At 38.1% G+C, this 23,554-nt stretch overlaps 2 protein-coding genes and 1 long non-coding RNA gene across 6 annotated transcripts; 2 read left to right on the top strand and 1 right to left on the bottom strand.

Moving 5' to 3' along the window:
- Nucleotides 1-1,160: 1,160 nt before the first annotated feature.
- On the top strand, nt 1,161-3,018 carry LOC112196458. 3 transcript variants are annotated; one of them, XM_024336809.2, is made up of 5 exons: nt 1,183-1,460; nt 2,143-2,266; nt 2,351-2,457; nt 2,653-2,722; nt 2,808-3,018. In XM_024336809.2, exons 1-5 carry the CDS (start codon nt 1,434-1,436, stop codon nt 2,852-2,854), a joined length of 375 nt encoding a protein of 124 aa, XP_024192577.1. In that variant the 5' UTR covers nt 1,183-1,433; the 3' UTR covers nt 2,855-3,018. The 3 variants fall into 3 exon arrangements, with proteins under 3 accessions (XP_040374784.1, XP_040374783.1, XP_024192577.1); XM_040518849.1 differs by lacking the exon at nt 2,808-3,018 and having other exon boundaries at nt 1,177-1,460; nt 2,653-2,801; XM_040518850.1 differs by lacking the exons at nt 2,143-2,266; nt 2,808-3,018 and having other exon boundaries at nt 1,161-1,460; nt 2,653-2,801.
- A 388-nt stretch (nt 3,019-3,406) lies between these two features.
- On the bottom strand, nt 3,407-5,828 carry LOC112199145. The gene is made up of 7 exons (XM_024340195.1): nt 5,762-5,828; nt 5,175-5,259; nt 4,737-4,827; nt 4,487-4,655; nt 4,207-4,317; nt 4,030-4,126; nt 3,407-3,874 (listed from the first exon to the last, which is right to left on the bottom strand). The coding sequence occupies exons 1-7, from the start codon at nt 5,826-5,828 to the stop codon at nt 3,808-3,810; spliced, it is 687 nt and encodes a 228-aa protein (XP_024195963.1). The 3' UTR covers nt 3,407-3,807.
- Nucleotides 5,829-12,660: 6,832 nt separating this feature from the next.
- LOC112199898 lies at nt 12,661-14,981 on the top strand. 2 transcript variants are annotated; one of them, XR_005810126.1, is made up of 6 exons: nt 12,661-12,879; nt 12,964-13,065; nt 13,151-13,236; nt 14,036-14,077; nt 14,189-14,256; nt 14,447-14,981. It is a non-coding gene; the product is annotated as an uncharacterized LOC112199898 (long non-coding RNA). The 2 variants fall into 2 exon arrangements; XR_002936095.2 differs by having other exon boundaries at nt 12,661-13,065.
- The last annotated feature ends 8,573 nt before the right edge of the window (nt 14,982-23,554 follow it).

Raw genomic sequence — 23,554 nt, 5'->3', positions numbered from 1 at the left:
GCTGGGTTTGGTTTCAATTTGGGGAGAGAAACAGATGGGTTGTGGAGTTTGATCGGAATGGGATTGATGGGTTGAGGAAGGAGAAAGTAGGCAAAACGAAAAAAAAAATAAAAAAATAAAAAGGAACAAGAAAAAAAGAAGAAAAAGCAAAAAGAATTAAAAAGGAAAAAAAGGAAAAAAAATTAAAAAGGAACAAGAAAAAAAGAAGAAAAAGCAAAAAAGAAATTTAAAAAGTAAAAGGAAAAAAAGAAATTAAAAAGGAAAAAAAAAGAAGTTAAAAAGGAAAAACAAAAAAAAATAATAGAGGGGTATATTGGACATTTCACCTAAGACCAACTCCTAATTTGACGATGGAGGGACCAATTAGATGGAAATTTTGACGTTAGAGACTTTTCAGATTAATTGAGAATGTCTGGGACTGAAATGAAAAAAAGGTCATAGTACAGGGACTAAACATAATCTAATCCTATATTTAATGTTGACCTGTGAGTACATATATAAATATATTATGAATTATGGTTTGACTAGTCAACATTAAATATATTTGATCAGAAAAGTTTATTTAAATATTATAAATATATCCACCCTTGCATATATATATATACACAGATCCTATCCAGAGCGAGGCATCGCTTTGAAATTTCAGAGCGAGGTTAGGGTTTAGGGTCAATTTTCGGTCGCATATCTACATCTCAACCGTTTAGTTTCTAGGTACACTAATGTATAGATCATCTCTACAAAATTTCAGCCAAATTGATGGTCGTTAAGGCATTGATAACTGCCTTAAAGCTAGTACGGTTCAGGTTGGACAGATTTAGTTCGTTCATTAGTTTAAGCGAGTTAGATACCTTAAAGACCATCAATTTGGCTGAAATTTTGCAGAGATGATCTATGGATTAGTACCTAGAAACTGAACGGTTGAGATGTGGATATGCGACCGAAAAGTGACCCTAAACCCTAACCTCGCTCTGAAATTTCAAAGCGATGCCTCGCTCTGGATAGGATCTGTATATATATATATATATATATATATATATATATATATATATATATATATATATATATATACAGCAAGGTTCCAAAGAGGACGTCCTTGCTATAGTTAAGTTGCAGATGGGTCAAGCACAGCCGTCCATTGCTTTAAATGAAAAGCAACGGCTCAGATCGATCTCTTCCCAAAAACAATCAGAAATCGAAGTAGAAAGCCTCAAACGCACTGTAGATTCTCCACTTCGATACAACCAAAGTCTCTGGTTCTCCACTCTGATGAGTCTCTTCTCACCCAAAACCATTAACAGCGCCGGAGTGATTCCACCGGCGACGCCGGATATTAGTCCCCGCCGAACCTCGTCATCTCCTTAGTCCTCCTCACTGCTGGCGTTTGGGTTCGACGATGACGCGGTCAACGGAGCTCATCACCGGTGAAGACCTCGATGAAGGTCCCGAAGTCGCAACTAAAGGTAAAGCTTTGAGTTTTCTGAGTTTGAAGATTTGGGATTTTTCAGATTTCCGATTTCCGATTTCAGATTTCAGATTTCAAATTTCAGATTTCAGGTTTCAGATTTTGAGGGTTATGGATTTTGTGGTGTGTGTGATTTTTCTTTAGGTTACTAACAAGTTTCAATTTTTTTCTTGTCTGAAGTAAAATTCGGATAGGAAATGTTCTTAGATATTTGAAGTTATTGTATAAAGGAATTTGATTCTTGTTGAGGAGTGAGGATACTGCTTGGCATTTACTAGTAAATCAATTTGGTACGTCCCTTGCAATAGAATAAAATAGAACTCAATAGTCTGAGAAGTAGAAATTGACAATCGAAAGAGAAATAAGAACTTTTATGGTTCTGGAAGAGTTTATTTCCACTGAGGAAAACCTACACTGGAAGAATTGGATACCATAGTTGCTTCTCCTCCTCCTCAAAACTCTCTATGTAGTCGAAACAAATTGGCCAAGTTGTATCTCATTTGATTTGTGTTAGAAAGGGAAAATTTGCATTTGGGCATATACTCCAAAATTTGAAAATAGATTGAGGAAGTATGGTGAATCTCAGTGACCAGCATAAAACAACTTAATTATTGTTGATGCTTCAGTTTTCATGGAATCTCTCTGTCCTCTTTATTTTATAGCTTTCTGTGCTGCTGCAGGCTGTCTTTCAGCTGATAGGAGTCCTATATACATTTCTTTTTACTTCCAAAGGGGAAGATCCTGATGTGATTGCTATCGCTTCTATAGCTATTGGTTCAATTTCTTTGATACTTGGGGACTTAGGTAGATATACAAATCTTGCATCTCTCTTTTAAGTGACTTCATTATTGTATCTGCTCTTATACCACAATTTTTTGTTGAGCCAAGGTCGAAGGCGTAGTCGAGTAACTTTGTTGAAAGTTTACATGGTTGCATCATCTGTTGGAGTGCTTCTTTCCATTGCTTGTGTTGCCAATGGGAATGTAACATTAGAGGTAAGTTGTTATACATTTCAAATTTTGAGTATTATTGGCAATTGGTCAGAATGTTAAGATATTTCTCAAGTTTTGATCTAAAAGATTCTCATGACAGAGAAAGTTCTTCATCATGACAGGCCTAACACTATAAAACTAATACATTCCCAAATTGTTATTGTGGATGTCCCTGATTGTTGTTTGAATGCCGAATAGGTTTTCCAAACTCCCAATAGATGGGAAACCCACAAGTTTGAACTTCTTGAGGCCGCTCGCACTGCAATTGGTGAGATCTATACTTCTCTTTCTACAATGCTAATAGAACTAATGCTGGATGAAGTCTAATAATATTCATGTTTTAAATTTCTCAGGATTCCTGGTACAAATATTCATGTGTTTATTTGTGGAATGCTTGTAGTAGTAAGGTGACCTCTTAGCTTTACGAAATCAATGTATAGAACATGTGAATGTAATGTGAATTTGATCAATATCACAGAGCTTTGCTCTTGCTATGCTGGAGAAGGTGTCATTTGTTGTACTTTCCAGTATTATAGAAGGAATGAAATGGCTTTAGTCTTTGTATATTGTATCCGATTGAGAAAGGTTGGTTGTATCAGCTTTGCTTTGGAAGCATAGCAAGAGCAAAGCTCTTTGAATGTGCAAGAGATGTGATTTTTTTTTGTTTTTTGTTTTTTTGTGTGTCAAGCAAGATATGCGAATGAATGCACCTAAAGGTAAAGCACTTGAGCTGTGCAATATTACAATAGCATATTCCACTAAACTGGTCTCTCAAAAATGTTCCAAATGAATGACTTCAAAAGAAGTTAACGTCTTGATGACTTGAACGAGCATCTTGATGCACGAAGGGGTTGAGCAATTGGCATTGTTACCGTCACCAAGGATTTTAAAAAGAAAGTGAAGTAGGATTTAGGTAGTATTATTTCCCCAAAGATGATGCTGCATAAAATCATAGATAAGTTGATGAAGAATATTACATTATGATCAACTGTAACAAACATCAAGATGAATCTGGAAACAAATGCAGCAAATAATATGAACTCAGAAATTACTAATCAGTTTGGGGTTCCTCTGTTGTACAATTCCTTAAGATCGCCCAAAAAATAGTGGGGTACAACTCCCAGTTACAAATCAAAAGACAACACTTATGAATCAGCTTTACCATATAGGAAGATATGCAGAACAATTGGGCATCCAAAATACTTGCAACTGTGTATGTGAACCTACTTCTACAACACTGACAATTCCTTTTGGACAGAAGCAGCCAATCTCTTGATAATCTTGATGATCTACACTATTCAATTGTAAAGCAAATTAGGAGTATATGCCATTTGAAATAACCATGGCCCTCATCTACATGTTTTCTTCATCGCTTTCACGAGGAACAGTTTGCGACACGGTTCCACTAGACTTTTTTCTCCTGCAAACCAAGCAAACACTCGAGTTATTACCTTTATAAGCAAACAGAACTTTGAGTTCTGGAGTTCTAGAGCTACATTACAGAAAGTACGCGATATCATGTGAATCAGGGTGTTTCAACTAAACTGAAAATGTAAGACGAGTAACTGTGCATACCTTAAATAAGAACAGTAATTGTCAATTACTTCCTTTGTCTCCACACCATAAACAAACCATTCTTCTTTAGATACAACTGCATCCCAGGCCCCCAAATCTGTACAATACCAAATTTAATGTCCAGACTCATAAACTGGAACAAAACTTATTACAATTGACACCGCTCAAAAATCTAACCTTGAAGCACGATATCTTCTCCATTGTTGTAACCCTTTAATTTCCAAAAGATGCGGCCATCAACATCCACACGATAAGGCTCTGTTCTTAAAACATCACATCTATGTTTCTCTACAAAATATGTACAAGGAACTTTTAACACATGCATGTATGAAAAAGATTCACGAAAGACATGACAGTGGAACAAAAATGACATGAAGAAACAGCACTTGTACCAGATAGACAGTTCATGTTTCTCGTAAAACACAGTGAACTAAAGATAATAGAAATGGGAACATACTTTTAGGCACTATGCCCTCTGCTTCAAGCAACTCAGCGTGAGCTTGAGCTGCTTCACTGTTTATTTGTGAAACAAGAGCTTCATGTTCTGAAATTGACAGAGGAGCACCATTTTTTGCAATAATAAGCTTCGCCACCTTATCTTGCAACTTCCGCTTGAGGAGTTTTTCCTGTACATTAACAATAAAATTAGTTTTAAGCAGAACTAACATTTAGGCTCCAAGGGATTCTTGCCTTATACTATATCTTACCTTATCTTTGGTTGCATTAACTTTTCCTTTTGCTTCCTTTTCGCTTTCAACAATCTTTTCATGCTGTTCTTCTATCCAGCTCCTCAGTTTACTGGAAGAAAGATTGAAAAGTTTTCATCTTACTCTTGAGTCTTGACCCAAAAAACATGAACTTTTGTAAATTATAGTCAAAATACTCTCTTTGTACTTAAGAAGTGCGAATCACTTCATCACAAAGGTACGTTAGGAGTGAAAGCATTCTTAATTGAATTTGTAAATTATAGGCATCTTTGATTTTAACATTCTCAATTGCTTGCAGTCGAGCATGCTTTCACTCTTGTCCTTCCTTATAACAATTTGAACATATCTGGGGGCATTAAGGCTCCATGTTTTGAGAATTTATTTACTGACCACAGTGTCAGTTTAAGAGTTACATTCATCTTATACAAAGAGAATCACCTCATCACAAAGCTATTTCTCAACAAATCAAACACACCACAAATGCAAATTTTGGAGTAGATGCCCAAATGCAAATTTTCCCTTTCTAACACAAATCAAATGAGATACAACTTGGCCAATTTGTTTTGACCGCATAGAGAGTTTTGAGGAGGAGGAGAAACAACTATGGTATCCAATTCTTCCAGTGTAGGTTTTCCTCAGTGGAAATAAACTCTTCCAGAACCATAAAAGTTCTTATTTCTCTTTCGATTGTCAATTTCTACTTCTCAGACTATTGAGTTCTATTTTATTCTATTGCAAGGGACGTACCAAATTGATTTACTAGTAAATGCCAAGCAGTATCCTCACTCCTCAACAAGAATCAAATTCCCTTATACAATAACTTCAAATATCTAAGAACATTTCCTATCCGAATTTTACTTCATACAAGAAAAAAATTGAAACCTGTTAGTAACCTAAAGAAAAATCACACACACCACAAAATCCATAACCCTCAAAATCTGAAACCTGAAATCTGAAATTTGAAATCTAAAATCGGAAATCTGAAAAATCCCAAATCTTCAAACTCAGAAAACTCAAAGCTTTACCTTTAGTTGCGACTTCGGGACCTTCATCGGGGTCTTCACCGGTGATGAGCTCCGTTGACCGCGTCATCGTCGAACCCAAACGCCAGCAGTGAGGAGGACTAAGGAGATGACGAGGTTCGGCGGGGACTGATATCAGGCGTCGCCGGTGGAATCACTCCGGCGCTGTTAATGGTTTTGGGTGAGAAGAGACTCATCAGAGTGGAGAACCAGAGACTTTGGTTATATCGAAGTGGAGAATCTACAGTGCGTTTGAGGCTTTCTACTTCGATCTCTGATTGTTTTTGGGAAGAGATCGATCTGAGCCGTTGCTTTTCATTTAAAGCAATGGACGGCTGTGCTTGACCCATCCGCAACTTAACTATAGCAAGGACGTCCTCTTTGGAACCTTGCTGTATATATATATATATATATATATATATATATATATATATATATATATATATATATATATATATATCTATAGATGTGGATATGCGACCGAAAAGTGACCCTAAACCCTAACCTCGCTCTGAAATTTCAAAGCGATGCCTCGCTCTGGATAGGATATATATATGTATATACAGATCCTATCCAGAGCGAGGCATCGCTTTGAAATTTCAGAGCGAGGTTAGGGTTTAGGGTCACTTTTCGGTCGCATATCAACATCTCAACCGTTCAGTTTCTAGGTACTAATCCATAGATCATCTCTGCAAAATTTCAGCCAAATTGATGGTCGTTAAGGCATTGATAACTGCCTTAAAGCTAGTACGGTTCAGGTCGGACAGATTCAGTTCGTCCATTGGTTTAAGCGAGTTAGATACCTTAAAGACCATCAATTTCGTTGAAATTTTGCAGCGATGATCTATACATTAGTACTTAAAAACTGAACGGTTGAGATGTGGATATGCGACCGAAAAGTGACCCTAAACCCTAACCTCGCTCTGAAATTTCAAAGCGATGCCTCGCTCTGGATAGGATCTATATATATATATGCAAAGGTGGATATATTATGAGTACATGTTTATTTAATGTTGACAGTATAATATATATTTGGTCAGAAAAGTTTACTGGGTCATGTGATGCAATGTGCCTCTCAGTGCCTCCACCCTTGGATATATATAAACATGCTTGCTAAATTTAATTGGCCTGACTTTTTGATCTTGTTTATGAGCATGTAACTTTTGAATTTGTATTAGATATGATTCATGACAAGATCAGCGAAAATGCAAATGATAAAAAATTCATGCAACTTTGTATATGCATAATTAATCAATCAAACATAATCAAATAATCTAGATATCAATACTATCACATGTTAGAACATATCAAAAGTCCCATACAACCCTAGAAGATCAAAGCTCATTTTATCTAATATGCAACAATAACTTTTCTTTCTCATGATGTCATTAAGAAATGCAATATGTACGTTGAGATCAATGGCTTCATCAAACAAATGTAAAATGTAAATGAACATATGCATATTAATTTATATGGCAATAATCTCAACCTAGAAATCTATGGTCATTTTGGTGTTAACCCAAATCAAGCAATATAACCAGATTTATATCATGGGTTCAACTTCCTCATTTATACGCATATATGTGCGACATAGCAATCAAAGCACATTGCAGAATTAACATACATATTTATTAGCAAAACATCAAAAAATATAAACCACTAATAATAATTTTTGTACCTGGAGCCTTTAGAGACTTGACAGTGAACGAAAGAGTCTTACATCATGTTCAGATCGATACTTTCTTTTCTCCTCTCTTGAAATATATAGCCTCTATCGGTTTTCAAACTTGGACATAAACTCTCTCAAATGAAAATATTCATTGGCTAAAATAATGTCTTAAGATTGTTAGAACAAATTTGTGATATGGATTATGAGAGAGTTTATGTTTCTAAGGCACGTTGTAGCAACTCTTTCCTTAAGACATTATTTGCCCCACTATCAAGTGTGTAAAGGGGAATAATCAAATATGCCTTTAGGATACAATGAAGCCCAGCACAATACTGTTGTTGGTCTGCGTTTTACACTCACGAAAACCAACATAAACACTCAAAAGAATGTTTACAAGATTGCTCAAGATTACTAGAAACTAATTGTGCACTATTAGTTTCTAGTAGTTTTATGTGTAATAAAACATGAAAATGGTGAATATTGGAGGTTTAGATCTTCTTGGGACTCTCTTAGGATTCTCTGGAATTGTCTTGGAATTTTCTCATTCTATAGAGAATGAATCCTTTATATAGAAGTATATGTACCTGTTGATATCACTTATACCACATACCGCCAAGCATAAGCAATGACCTTATAGGTGGGACCCACGACATGGCTAGCCCAGCCTATGGCATGCATCCTGTAGACCGACACCCGAGTTACGTTGCCATGGTGGAGGTCGGCTGGTATCTAGTCGGGAGGCCACCCTCCCATGCTCTCCAAGAGGCTTTAAGAGAAGTAAATATATGTATTATGTCCCACGTCAGAAATGTAAACTAGAAGGAGACTTCCTGTAGCTATAAAGGAAAGTCCTCCCCTTCTTAGATGAGGATGGGATCCATGATCCCCACACTTATATACTACAAAGGTTACTTGGCCTCACTCATAGTGGAACTTCTAAGCGGAAGTAGCCTTGCCTCAAGGGCAAGGTGAACCACTATATATGCTTGTGTCACTATCTCTCTCTCCATCATGCTCCATACTTAGTTCCCGTATTCTCACACAGAAACATTGGCGCTAGAAGGAGGGTCCCTAGGTTTGGGTAAGAGCCTCTGACCTTGAGCAAGGGTCATGTACGGGAACCACTAATCATGTACGCGTAAGACACCTCCGACCTTGAGCAAGAGTCATGTATGAATACTACAGGTCATATACGGGTACCACGAGTGAGCGGGTATACGCAAGACACCCCTCACCCTCCTCACCCAAGCCTCCGAGGAGCCGCGCGGGTACATGAGTCAATGGGTACTATGAGCCAACGGGTACTACAAGTCACCGGGTACATGGTACATGCAGGATACCCCTCAACCTCACCCAAGCCTCCAAGGAGCCACCGGGTACTAGAGTCAACGGCCGCCGGAAACTATCTCACATTAGAGGCCAGGATGGGTACCCAGATTGATTTGGTCACCCAAAACTTATCCAAGCACCCATGCTCCATCTAAGCAATTAACCATGTTGCAGCGGTAACTCTGAGCTTCCGGCACCCGTACCAGCAACTCAGATCATCACCTATTCAAGTCCCGATGACGACCTCAGAAATTTCTTTATTTTGGTGACCTCAGTTCCCGTTGATCATCTGGTTCTCTAACAAGGTTCTACGGCACATCCCCACCCTGCACCTGTCTTTATATGCGAGTTTGGGATCGGGTACTTGCACATATCCTTCCGGGATCTCCTTGTCTCCTTCTCCGGGACATAAAAAAAAAAAAAAAGAGATGGTGATTCTCCGGCAACGAGCTCCCCGCTTTACTCTCGTCCGGTTACTAGCTCAAGCTCTCCAAGCACTGAAGAAAAACCTTTTTGACCTCCCGGCACCACCAGTTCCGGATCCCGGGTTCACCTCATCGGCATCATCTTCACATCTCGGTTCAGACCCAAGAAAAATCACAGTTTCGCCGGTACCAATTGCATCTCCTGCTGGCAATTGCGTGCAACCTTGTCATTTGCACTTCATTCCTCCGATACCAGCAGCATCTCGGTGACCCCAGCCGGCACCCTTCTCATGCCGACATCCCGATCTCGGTGATCATCACCACCATCCCGGTGACACATGCCGGCACCTATCCCCGGTGATGGGTCACGAGCTTCAAGTTACCGACACCCGTATATATAGTTGATATCTCTGTTTCTGGGAGCTCAGTGTGCTTCCGGCACTCATGAAGTGATCATCGATCTCAGTCTCCCTAACCCATGTCGGACCCACTGACCGGTCTTGCAAAAAAAAAAAAAAAAAAAACCTTTTCTTGACACTCAGGAATCCCGGAGCATCATCTATTTCATCCCACCGGTATCGGTATCACTATACGAGTCCCGCTGGCATGGCTCATCAACCCACCGGTATCACTCTCAGACCCGTCGGGTCTAGCCATGGCTGAATTACGCATTTTAGCAATTGAAAAAAAAATTACATATATATTTGCTCAAGCACCCGGGCACCTACTTTGGGCAGCAGTGCTGTGTTTCCAAGAACTAGCCACCGAGTCACTAACCACACCTCTCGCCTGGATTCATACCAAGGAGAATCCTCCGGCATCCATTAAGCTAAGTCCTTCATATACAATTATTTTGCTCTATCTTACCAAGCCAGCGTACTTGTTGCACAGAGCAGCGACACAGAATGCAATATTTATTATAATCTTAGCATGTCTCTCTGTTGACTGCATGGGCTAGGCTGGTTAATCTGTTGACACTACACACTTAGAAATTAACTAGCATACCTCTGCGTTACACGTAGAAATTTTTTCTCTCTCAACTCATTTGACTTTAAATTACTGCTATCTGAGCATCCCAGGTGATCACGTATGTCTCATGTATACCTCCCAAAGGCTTTTATATGCATGCTTTGCAATCATATAAAGATTTGCCATTTTTATTACAATAAGCCAATTCAGGTTCCAGGAACCCAAGTCTTTCTAGTGAGTATTGAGCATAATTACAAATGGTAGCCATTTGCTAGCTCGGGTGCCATGTATGTATGTGTTACATTTAATCCTCACCACGTGGGAGCTGCATTGCTCACCACGTACTCTTCAAGTATAGTGTATATATTTCTTTCTTAATTGCTAATATGCAGAGACTTATCATAGAGGTCTATATCTCATTAATTTTAAATTAACCACCGTGTTGCATACAAGTTTAATTGTTTTCACATGTACTTTTGGGCGAGGGAATTGATATATTCATTCTAATGTGCATACCATTCACACCACTCTGAACGAATAATTCAACTATCACTTAATAACTTAATTTGTGCCTATTGCATGCTACTTATGCTCCCCTATTAATCTGCACACATACACTCAGCCTATTATAAACTTATAAATAGCATAGCTACTGCAAAGGCGCCCTTGTCATGATTTAAATCACATTTGTGTCAATGCCATTCTCTAAATTGGTGACACACATGAACAAAAGGCATGCTTGTCTGTTTTTGCATTCCTACAGCTAGCAACTCTGTATTCATGCTCTCACTTCCATTACTATATACTTATCTCACATACAAGCTAGTCTACTGCTTATTCCACTTATTTGTGTGTTTCAAATATTCAATCATATGTTCAATTACATAGGCATGTCTCATGACCACAAAATTAATTAGTTTTCACCAAATTCACACATGCTCGCGTTTGTGAAACTTCAAGCATTTAATTAGTTGTCTATTAATGTCGTGTAGTTATAATTACGCTATGTTTCAACATGATTACATGAAGTCTCAACTACATATATTTAGTCAATCTAATTATATAAACAAACTGCTAATCACCTATTTATTTTTAGTGAGGTACAATCATCCCAACTGGGCACCCTCTTGTACAAATGAGGCCAAATAAACTATTGGTACTCGCTAGCCGATATAGAGTCCTATTTATGAGCAACTTCAATACTTTACAATATTATACCACTTCTTCACGGCTCTAGATAAGTTCTCACTTATGCTCTTTCACTTTGAGCTATTGCAATGCTTTACATGCTTCGATAGTGATTACTATAATCTAAGCGTATCTTTAAATGCGTTAATTTTTGATAGCATATTTGTTTATGCGTACGTGTCATGCTTTCTTTAATTGCAAATCAATTAAATTACTACATGTATACACATGTGTTAGGTTAAAAATTGCACAGAGTGTAAAATGTCACCCAACGTAATTTTACTCGTATTCATTAACAGAATAGAGTTTTAATTATTTCGGGTTCGACCCATTCAAGACAGAATGTGTCTCTTAATTACAATCCCTTGTTACAAGGGAACACCCTTTGATTCCATTTATAAAGAAACCAGTGTGTGGTTGTTTGTTTTTGCGGCTGCACCCGAATTTTGGAATGGGTTGCCTACGTACCCGGGAAGGGATCAAGCCACTCGTAGTTCAAGAGTTCCAATAGGTGAACGACCCATTGGAAGGCTTGGATTTTTGGAATAGGAATAGTGTTTAGGACGCGGTTGCATCTAGATTATTTGATTCCAGATTGCCTACATACCCTTGCGGGATCAAACCACATGTAGTTCCAGCCTTTGGGATTTAAATGGGTAGATGACCCATTTATTTTTTGGATTTGTGTTTGAGATATTTTTGAGGGTTTAGAGCCCTTGAATTTGTATTTGGGTAATTTGGGAATGATTTGATTTTTCTGGTGTTTGGGTGAATTTGACTGGTGGAGTCAGGGATTCGATTTGAATTTGTGGTTGCATCTAGTGGGTCGCTAGATTACCTACATACCCTGTGAAGGGATCAAACCATTGTAGTTCTGAAGATTTGGGAATTTGGGCTTTTTCTTGGTTTTGTACCAAAAAGATATTTTTTAGGTTCCGAAGTATCTTTAACGAAACCAAAGCCTGGGTGTTTGGAAATGGAAACCCATAGCGTCATGTTTTGCCGAACTCTTCCAACGGGCCCAAATTTTGAAATGGGCTTCTTTTGTATCCTTGCGAATCATGTTCCTCGCTCCATGAAGCTTTCTCGGCCCCAAATTTAATACGGGGACACCCAATGTAGCGAGTGAACTCCGAGTCTCAATTTTTCTTGAAAAGAATTCGGGGAAGTATATCGAACTTTTGTTTTGGGCATCAGAGAGACTTTTCGAAGGCCCAGGCACCCATCGAACTGTTCAAAGGCCCAATCTTCCCAGAGTCCCAAATTTGATAAGGACACCCAGCCATAATTTCATTTTGTAAATTTCAATTCTCCTCTTCTTTTCGTTGTTTCTTATTCTTTTTCTCTCCAAGCATATCGCCCCATCTTATCCCAAACCAGGTAGAACACGAGCTCAATACTGATCTACTGCGAGGTTGAATTGGAGTTGGATTTGAAGACAGAAATCAACTTGGAGATGGGATTGAAGATAGAGTCGCAATTATATTCTTGCCCAAGGAGGATTTCAGAGCCTGCAATTGAGATTTCTGCACACAAACCGGGTGAGGATTGCATCCTTCATTTCACTCCTTTGTTTGATTTGTGTACAACAAAACTGAAATTTTCTTCTTGGTTCTTCCCATCAGCGACTCGGGGAATTGAATATTGTTTTCTGGTGTTGTGAGGTCGAACAAGGCAAAGGTACACCTTGGGTTGCGAAAGCAATACTCCTGCCTTTGACTCTTCAGGTGCGTTTGTGAGCATAATTTTGAAGAGGGAATGCTTGCTCCCACCGATAAGTCCCTGCGATTAACCCCTTTTTCTTTGTTACAGGGGAAATTTTACATCTCGTCGTAGTCCGGTAGTCAAAGCCTCTGGACTCCCAATATTGCTTTTGTTTTGGTGCGTCTGGTTTGGAAGTAAAGACTAGCTCCTTTTTTTTTATTATTAACTTTGCTTCTTTTTTGTCTTTTCTTCTTTGTGGTGGTACTGCACACAGCACACTTTGCACAGAGAGAATGCATGATTAATTAAACATTCATACTTGGTTGTAAGATCACAAACCAAGATATTTCTTCCTCTACTTTCTCATGTCGGCACCTCTTGGATATTTCTTGCAATAATGTTGGTTCAGGACCTGTTGCCCTCTCCTTGAATAGATTTAATTTGGCTTTGGAATATGCCCTGAATGATAGTGCACTTTCAACACATTTTTGATGAACAATGAGCCAAATTGCCTCCAATTAAACCTTCAAGTTGGTTCTTGTCAGTCCACCTAGCGACTTTCATTACTTTTTTTTTGTTGACACCGCTTCGAAACTTTTTGGACGACGAATGCTTCCAAACTTGTGCACATAATTGGCTTTGAAGTTTGCAAATTCTTATCTTTCTTTCTTCTCTTGACACACTGCACCCACGAACACATACTTGTCAACCCTTGAGATCAAGTCTTGGTCTGTCTCATTTGGTTGTCTTGATCATTTGCAAATATAAGAACCTGTCCATTAAACTTGTCTTGGAATTGGCTGCCACAAAGAGTGTGATTAGTTTTGACAACTTGTGACCTGCCTTGCAATCCCACTACCCAGCTTTCTTTCTTGTTTGTCATCTTTCAATGTTAAAAGCCTCAGACTGTCTCTTTGGCTATTTTAGCTTTGTTCTTGGAATTAAATGCTTCAAAGCTTGTATTTAACTTTAACAAGTTTGTTTCCTGTGCAGGCTCAAGTCGGACCAGGTGATAGTAGTCACAGCATTCTAAAGGTGAGTTTCTTCTTTAGAGTATCAGCTGTTTCAACTTATTTGCAGACATTAAATTTAAAGTCTGCTGCAGAATTGTATTTATTTTGATAGCCTCTCTCCCTGGCTATACAGGTGGCCGGAGACAAGAACAGCGACTATACCGTAGCCAAGTATCAGAACTCCAGGATTTAAACTCAAGGGTGAGGCCTTCTTGTATTTACCCATTGGCTATTTTGAGAATAGGTGTTTTGGAATGGAGATCGGGACTGGCTCTTTTTGGCTATGGTATTTTGAAAGGATGCAGGGGGTAATTATATGTGGTGTTTAAGTGGAATTGACAGAGTTCCTGTGATTATAAGGGGCCCTCTGACAGTTCGGTGTATTAAACAGCCAAAACTTGAGGATAATATCGGCACCCTAAGGCACGCCGTATCAAAGTTCTGAAACAGTATTGGCACCATAAGGCACCGCCACCGGAGCTTTGAAAGCAGTTTCGGCACCCTAAGGCACGCCGAATGAAGCTCTGAAACAGTATTGGCACCTAAAGGTACCGCCACTGGAGCTTTGAAAGTGGTAAAACCATAAAGAGATGCAGACGGATCCTCCACCTTTGATTCCTATGGAGCACGCTGCGGCTTCTTCTGTCCCCTTTGCTTTCCTTCCCTTTTTTTTGTCTTTATGCAGTGCTTTTTATATTGCCACGATCATGAGTTTGGTTTGTATAAAACATAGAGTTTTAGAGTTCAACTTGGAGTGAACTACCTGGGGAACTTGTATTCCGTGAAGACTACAACTCTTGTATTTTGTAGTTGCTTTGTAATTTATATCTTGACAAAACAAGAACTCTGACGTCTTGTAAAAATCCAATAGACCAGCTTAATGACTCTTGTGCTTTTTCTTTTTGCTTAGAGTTTTAAAAGCTATCAACTTTGTCCATCCTTGTTTTCATGAGAGGCTTTTAATTTTATTTAAATAAAGCACTCATATTTTCCTGACATAGACGGGCCTCGTTGTAATTGGATGTGCGAATTTTTTTGTTTCAACAACATGACACTACGTAAGTGTAAAATATGGCACTTCAAATCCTCGCCCTTAGCGAGGAACCCCAATGGGGTTAGAAGGCCCTGCCCTCATTCTACCCGGGGCCACGCCTCTGGGTACAGGAGGCCCAAGCCCTCACTTTACCCGGGGCCACGCCACCGGGTACAGGAGGCTTATCAGCCCTCATTCAACCCCATTGGGTTAAAGAGGCTCAAGCCCTCATGTGATCCCACCGGGTCACGATGCTAAAGCCCTCACTCTACCCCATCGGGTACCAGAGGCACTAAGCCCTCTAACTACCCAGCCTGGTACCAGAGACCGGGCCCTCCAACGGGTACTGGAGGCCGATGCCTATACAATACCCCAACGGGTACCAAAGTCGTTGTACACAAGGCCTACAGGCCCTCTTAAATCCTCTACTCGAGCCAGGTATCCCAACGGGATAACTAAAGGGTAGCTCCCTTACATAAGCCAAGGTTCAGTCCCTTGCATTATAGTCCTTACCCCATGCGAGGTACCCCCAACGGGTAAGCCAAGGTCAAGTCCCTTACTTTTGAGTCATCTCACCTCCCGAGCGTTCTCTACACTTGAGGGACTTATTCATACCACTTATCACAAGTGGAGGTAGTACCTGACCGGGACTATCATTGAGCTTCACACTCATACTTTTCGTGCTATGGTCTATTAATGGAAATATTGAAATTTTTCACCTATTGTTGATCACAACAATTAAATTTCTTTTACATCCCATTAATAAGACCATAGGACATAACTCACACAACCTATCACTCGCTCAATATGAGCGAGCGCAATTCTTACACACTCATATTTGGGGGACTATCATGGTCTTGCCATAGTCTCGCTAGTATGACAAGTAGTTACTTCGATACCGGAGCTTCATTCTTAGCCTCACCGGTATCATTGAACATAATCTAAGTCCGAATTCCAGTTTTACTAACTACGTGACTTGGGGGACTCGGCGAATAACAACACTCCCGATCTTATCACATGTGCATCATATGCATACAACATATACATATTGTTATGTACGCGTCATCACGTTCATCACACATCTATGCATTACATGCACTTCGTTATACTATCACAACCACATACATTTTTGAATTGTACGCCTTATGTCAACACTACATAATACGTGCACACACAATGTGTAACATGTATCTCATATAAACATTCATGCACCTCGATGCATTTGACTCAATTGTCACTTAGATTGCCCTAGCGCAATCAATATGCTCTTTGTACACTCTTATCTTATTTGCAGGTACTAGATCGATGATGAGCCCCCCGTGGCACCAACCTACCATGGAAACTTCACAAGACCCAAACAGTCCCTTCTTGCTTACGGAGTGGGGGACTACTATGGGTATGGCGTTCAACGAGGTCATCACTCATACTTGGCGGCATCATATTTAAACTCTCCAACCAAGAAGCACCTCTTACTCGGGGACTTGGGGGACTTGTTGATATCACTTATACCACATACCGCCAAGCATAAGCAATGACATCATAGGTAAGCCCCACGACATGGCTAGCCCCGCCTATGGCATGCATCCAGTAGACCGACACCCGAGCTACGTTGCCATGGTGGAGGTCGGCCGGTATCTAGTCAGGAGGTCACCCTCCCATGCTCTCCAAGAGGCTTCAAGAGAAGTAAATATGTGTATTATGTCCCACATCAGAAATGTAAACTAGAAGGAGACTTCCTTTAGCTATAAAGGGAAGTCCTCCCCTTCTTAGATGAGGATGGGATCCATGATCCCCACACTTGTATACTACAAAGGCTACTTGGCCTCACTCATAGTGGAACTTCTAAGTGGAAGTAGCCTTGCGTCAAGGGCAAGATGAACCACTATACATGCTTGTGTCACTATCTCTCTCTCTATCATACTCCATACTTAGTTCTCGTATTCTCACATAGGTACAGTACCCCTTCAAATAGTAAGGTACGTTTTCACTTGTATCAATTGACTTTGGTCATATTACTTCATTCAGACAAACTCAAAAGGTGCAAACACAAATGACACATTTTTATTTTTTAATAAATATTATATTTTGAAAATTTCTTCAACACTTGCAAATAACTTCTAGAGTTAGCCTTGCGTCTCTCATAGTTCTCTCCAAAAATTTTGGCCAACTCACATGCCTCATATAGAGTTTTTGGATTTTCACTTTAACATCCATTCTAATCTAAGCCTTGAGTCCCAATAAAATATGACAATAGCACATAAAAAGAAAAGCCAAAATCTCTCCTTAACAACTCTGTAAAGTGTAAACTGAGTTTTATAATTTTTTACAATGCCCACCTACTACATTTTAGATTTTTAGCCAAAGCTGTCTAATAATCAATATTATTTTATGGATCAAATTCCCTCATGAGTAAGTACCAAAACCTTGCCAAGTATTTGGAAATTCATGTTTAAACATATACCAAATATCTGCAGCCTTATAGGGCTATACATAGAAGCTATTGTCACTTTTCTTTCTTTTGAAATTTGGTAGAAATCAAAATATTGGTCCACCCACTGCTAGCAAAATAACAATTCACACACATTTATCTCACACAGATTATTTAAAAGCCACAGATATACTAACAGATGTTTATACTACTCGGTCAACCACTACTCAAAAAGTTTATACTAATAGATAACCGTGAGAAATAAGCATAATTGAGCCCAAAATAATTTATACAATAACAATATCAACGAAAATCCGTGTGAATAAACCACAGTAATAGATGTCTATGTAAAAACTAAAATATTTTCACACAGATATCTGTGTGAGTTGATGTTCACACAGATTTCTGTACGCATTATAAATTAGTTTATTTTTTATGCTATGTGAATTATGGAGGGACGGATTTCCATGACAATAAGTTTTCAGTACAGATTTATGTGTGAAATGAGTAACACACGAATATTTGTGTGGAATTAGACACGGATATCCGTGTAAAAATAAAAAATAACTAATAAATTCTGTGGGAAAAAAGGAGACTGGAGACAGAATTCCGTGTAAACAATCGAATGACAATTAATATGACAATTAGTGGTTACCGAGATAAATACACACGGATATCAGTTGCAAATGTGTATGTATTTCACACGGATTTTTGTGGCAATTCTGCTTATAATGAGTAGATTGATCAAAGTTTACCATTGTTCTTCAGTTCTAGCTTATGATCCTGGTTTAAGCTGTAGTCTGCTGATGTTTTACTCCTTATTGCTGTTGATTCTCTTTTTAGGTTTGTATTCCCACTTCTCTTAATCTTATCATCTATATTGCAAGTAGGTTTGATGGTTTATTAATTTTTATGATATTCATGATAATAATAAAATTCTATAAAATTTATTGTTTGGATTCTTATTTTAGATTTGTGTATGTAAATTAAAATGATCATAAGTAGGTGATTGTGAAATAGGTTCATTGATTTGCTAATTTATGATATACATGATTAGAATTTACTACTTCAATACTTAGAATAGTATGATATAAATTTTCCAAACAAAATATATTGGTATAATTTCATGAGAAATTATATACACACATCGTATTTTACTTAATACATATATCTGATTTTTGTAAAATTTTAAATCACTATTTTACCCTTTTTTCTAATATCTGAGTTATGCTCAATGGCAAACAAACAACCCCTGGAGTGATTACTCGTTTTCTAATATCTGAGTTATGCTCACGTATTTAGTTTTCTAATATTATTTTGATAAAAAAATTATCTGAAATGCATACAACTATATACGCAAGTCTTTGTAAATTATTGTAGTATTATTTATTTGAACAAATGAACATGTTTATCAAAACACTAGAACTGATAGAAGAAAAATTGAATAAATTTCTTCACTATCTATTTTAGTATTTTCTTGGGATTACTAGGATTATCAAAAGAAAACATGAAATCATCATAGTTTAATAGAATGATAGTATGAAGTTAACGTGTTCATGTTATTGGAAAATTCGGTGGCCCGACCCTATGAACATGTTTATCAAAACACTAGAACTGATAGCAGAAAAATTGAATAAATTTCTTCACTATCTATTTGAGTATTTTCTTGGGATTACTAGGATTATCAAAAGAAAACATGAAATCATCATAGTTTAATAGTATGATAGTATGAAGTTAACGTGTTCATGTTATTGGAAAATTCGGTGGCCCGACCCTATGATATATATATATATATATATATATATATATATCCAGAGAGGAGCTCCGCTTTGAAATTAACGTGTGAAGTTCGAGTTTTTGGTCACTTTATGGTCTCATATCCACATCTCGACCGTTCAGTTTTTAGGTACTAGTGTATAGATCATTTCTACAAATTTTCAGCCAAATTAATGATCGTTAAGGCATTGATAACTACTTTAAAGCTAGTACAGTTTAGGTAGATAGTTCAGTCAGTCCATTGGTTTAAGCGAGTTAGATACCTTAACGATCATCAATTTGGTTGAAAATTTGCAGAGATGATCTATACAGTAGTATCTAAAAACTAAACAGTCAACATGTGAATATGCGACCAAAAAGTGACCAAAAACTCGAACTTCACACGTTAATTTCAAAGTGGAGCTCTGCTCTGGTTAAAATCTGTATATTATACCCTAGACACACACACACACACTATTATTAACTTAACTCACTTTGGTTGGTCCTGGGACCATATATTATCTTTATGTAACTTGTAATATTTTAGGGTTATCATGGTAAATAACAAAATAACATAAAATAAAAACCAATTTCTTTTAAACAAAAATTCATATAATAATTACCCACCATCTACAGATAACCACTCATCATATGCTTATATAGAAAATTCAAAGTTATCATTCTTCTCTCCCCTAATAATATATAGATGACAAATTTTATAGTAGAAGTGTGTAAAAGATCATAACAAGATAATAAATTACTCGAAAAATCCCACAAATTTCACAGCAAAATTTTGGTTGGCATTGAAAGAAAATAGATTGTAGAAGTCGTACTCATACATAGGAACCAAATATAGAAAGGAACGAGTGCATAGCGAACCCTAGAGTTCGAGAATAGCGATGACGGCAGAATTGGGACCGGGAATCTCTCTCCATGTCGAGTCGAGTAGGCTTCTAGCCTTTGTTAAATCATGGTTTCAGAGGGAGAAGGAGATGGTTTTCGTGGCTGGGTCTATACAACGAGTTTGATCAGATCTCAGGATGGTGGGATTGCCAGATCGGGAAGTGGAACAGGTACAGGTGTCTAGGTATCGACGCTGCACAGATTTTGTTTTAGCAAGGGGCGGGAGGAGTCTTTGAGGTCAGGGCGGCGGGGGTTCTCTTTTCCAGCCGGTCCTCTGTGCGCTTAAGGACTGTTGACCCCCTGTAACAGGTCGACGATGTTGATGAACAGGTGGAAAAGTCGGCCGCCGGAGCTGTGGTCGAACGGTATTGCCGTAGGGGGACATGATGGCAGTGGAGGCAAAGAAGTAGCTTGATTCTCCTCCTCTGTTGGCTTGGGTTTGGTCTTGGGTCTCTGGGCCTGGGCTCAAATTTGGGCTGATAGGGCAGGGGAATCTTCCTACTATGTAAGGGTAGATTTGGTCTTGGGCCTACGGCCTTGGGCTCAGGTTAAGGCAATCTGGGGCCTAATGTATTAGGGTATTGAGGCTGTGTGAGGTTGGATTAACTTCTATGAGTCTTCTATGACGTTTCTAGTGTCTTACTTGTACCACAATTGCATGATTGGTAAGTGGGGGTTAGTTGAATGATTTCTTTTCTGCAGGAGGTGAGGTTTTTTCATTCTTGTATAGGCTCGCTTAAATGTGAGAGTCCTAGAGATTTTAATGATCTGCTCTAGCTTAGATAGTTTAGTTTGGATTTTCTTGCTAAGTTTTATTTATGTAAGTTATGGTAGACTCTAGTCTTTTGGCTATTGATCTAATGTTCAACTTCTATTTCCAAAAAAAAAAAAAAACATAGGAACCAAAAGTGAAATCACCATATGATTCATAAATATTGGTATGTCTATATATATATATATATATATATATATATATATATATAAAAATTACAGTTCAAAGATTTGAAAACCACACCTCACTAAGTTATACAATCTTCTTTTTATAAAGCTCTATTGTTCAGGATAAGGTTCTTGATATCTGATTACAAATTGTATAAACTCGTGTTTAACTTGATTACATGACAGTGTTTCAATTTGATTTTAACTTATATTCCTACAGGATTAAATTCATGGGTAATGATTAACAATTCAGACCCATGTCTCCAAACTCTATTCTAGGGCTTGGTTCGGTTCGGTATCGGACCTTGAAGCCCAATACCACCTACCGAACCGAACATTGTTGGTACACAAAATGGGCTACCAATTACCGGCCAAAAAGTCGGTATACTAACTTGTCGGTATACCGAGATAGCCAGTTGGTATCGGTTGGTTGGGCTTCCAACCGACTTAAGATTTGGCTAGCTTTCAGTCCTGGCCCAACTACAATTGTAAAAGCCCAAACGGCCAAACCTGTCCAGCAAATGAAAAACTGCAATAATCATATGAATTTAAAGGCCCAACCATAAGCAAATCTGCAAATGAAAAATAAGCAAAGTTCAACACTTCAGTTCAACCATAAGCAAATAAAGCAATACAAACTTCAGTTCATCTTCATCTCATCATCACTTCAGTACAACCATGAACAAATAAAGCAATACATCAACTTCAATTCATCTCATCATCACTTCATAGTTCATACAATTTCTAATTCAAACACTCATAGTTCACACTTCACACAAATGAATGAAATGATACGTTGCTCCAGGTCTAAGCCGACCTTGATTAGATGATTACTTGAATTTCTGAGATTGGAACAACACCTGAAAAGCCCAGTAAGAAAAACAAACTTAAAATTTACGAAGAACATAACAATTCACAGGTACATGACTATATTTTCTTCAGTCTTAATTCTACCTACAGCCATCACATATAGATAGTGAGCACTGACATTACTCAAAATTACTAATTCATAATTCATTTGACATTATTTCGAAGAGGTATCAATCCAGGCTGTTACTAATTCTACCTTATTCTCAAGATGAGATGTATCTATTACTCATAAATCAAACCTACCACAATTGCTGCAAATCAAATCTACAAAGAATTATCAATTATGCATAAAACGAATTAATGAATTATACCTTCAATTGTGCAGTGACTTTGCCTTCGTCTCCCTCAAAGTCTCAAACACTCAAACTCAGTCCTTGGTCCTCTTGTTCCTGCAAGCATAGAAGGGAAACCATGAAAACCTAGAACATATTGGTAAACAAAGAGTAACAAATCACAGGTTAAGAACTCATAGATTCCACTTGAGATTAATGGCAACAGAGACCCATTCCACTTGAGATCCACGACAGCAAGATGCAAAGCAGCAAAAGCATTAGAGTCTCAGAGATTACTCAATTTAGAACATGAGTCAAATGAATCCATGCACTTCTAGCTAAAATTGAAACAAAAATTTAATGAGTCTTAGGGAAAATTCACCGGCCGTAGGACATGAATCTCTTATCTCTGGATTCGATTCTTAATTGGATAGTTTGAACATCATCACTTCAAAGGGCTGAAGGAGAGGTCGAGAGGCGCCGAGGCGGAGAGGGTTCGGGTCTGAGAGAGAGTGAGAGACTGAGAGAGGGCTCGATCTAACCCCCCCTTAGGGTTTGGAAAATTTAAAATCGAACGGTTATAATTTAATATGAAATAAAACTAATAATAATCAACGATTCAGATCGATATATATAAAATATATTTAAATAAATAAATAATATATACAATATACGGTTAGGTACGGTATACCGTATATGTCTAAAATTCAGTACCAATACCGTACCAATATATCTCTCTCGGTTCGGTACTACCATACCAAACTTTCGGTTACCGACATGGTCGGCTACCAACTTTTCCAGTTCGACTCGGACTCGGTTGGTTGGTTTGTCTTGGCTGAAAATGCCAGCCCTACTCTATTCAGTAGCAAATTCATAAAATTAAATAAAGTTTTAATAAAATAATAATTATCACAGTAAAAATCAATATAAACAAAAGAGCATCAGACAGATGTATCGTAAGTCATAAAATCATTAACTATCACCAGAATGTCTAATTATTTTATGTAATCGCATAATCAAACAATTATAATTTTTGGACAACATGTATAAACTAATAAAGACAATCCAAACTAGAGTGGACCCAACAGACAAAATAGGGTAATTCTCATAAGATCGAGATTTTCTTTTTATCTTACCTAGCTGCAAGTTCGCAATGTAGCTAGGTGGTGAAAAAAATCCTAGGATTTCTACCCATTTTCTTCTAAAAGTTCTCTTCTACTCATGGCGAAGGAGATGGCGGTTGTGATGCCCCGGAAATTCGTATATATTTTCTGAGGATTTTCCGGAATCTAATTTATG

This window comes from Rosa chinensis, chromosome 4 (genome assembly GCF_002994745.2).
Source record: "Rosa chinensis cultivar Old Blush chromosome 4, RchiOBHm-V2, whole genome shotgun sequence".
Taxonomy (NCBI): Eukaryota; Viridiplantae; Streptophyta; class Magnoliopsida; order Rosales; family Rosaceae; genus Rosa; species Rosa chinensis.
The sequence above is the reverse complement of the archived record's forward strand: the minus strand, read 5'-3'. Positions and strand labels throughout refer to the sequence as shown.

What these genes read in the sequence shown, in the direction of transcription:
- LOC112196458 (XM_040518849.1), top strand. Translation starts at nt 1,434, where the DNA reads ATGAAGGTCCCGAAGTCGCAACTAAAG. An exon ending in TCCCGAAGTCGCAACTAAAG is followed by an intron (nt 1,461 to 2,142) that starts GTAAAGCTTTGA and finishes GTGCTGCTGCAG; the next exon opens with GCTGTCTTTCAGCTGATAGG. An exon ending in ATGGGAATGTAACATTAGAG is followed by an intron (nt 2,458 to 2,652) that starts GTAAGTTGTTAT and finishes AATGCCGAATAG; the next exon opens with GTTTTCCAAACTCCCAATAG.
- LOC112199145 (XM_024340195.1), bottom strand. Translation starts at nt 5,828, where the DNA reads ATGACGCGGTCAACGGAGCTCATCACCGGTGAAGACCCCGATGAAGGT. An exon ending in AGAAATAGCTTTGTGATGAG is followed by an intron (nt 4,828 to 5,174) that starts GTGATTCTCTTT and finishes TCTTTCTTCCAG; the next exon opens with TAAACTGAGGAGCTGGATAG. An exon ending in AATTACTGTTCTTATTTAAG is followed by an intron (nt 3,875 to 4,029) that starts GTATGCACAGTT and finishes CTTGGTTTGCAG; the next exon opens with GAGAAAAAAGTCTAGTGGAA.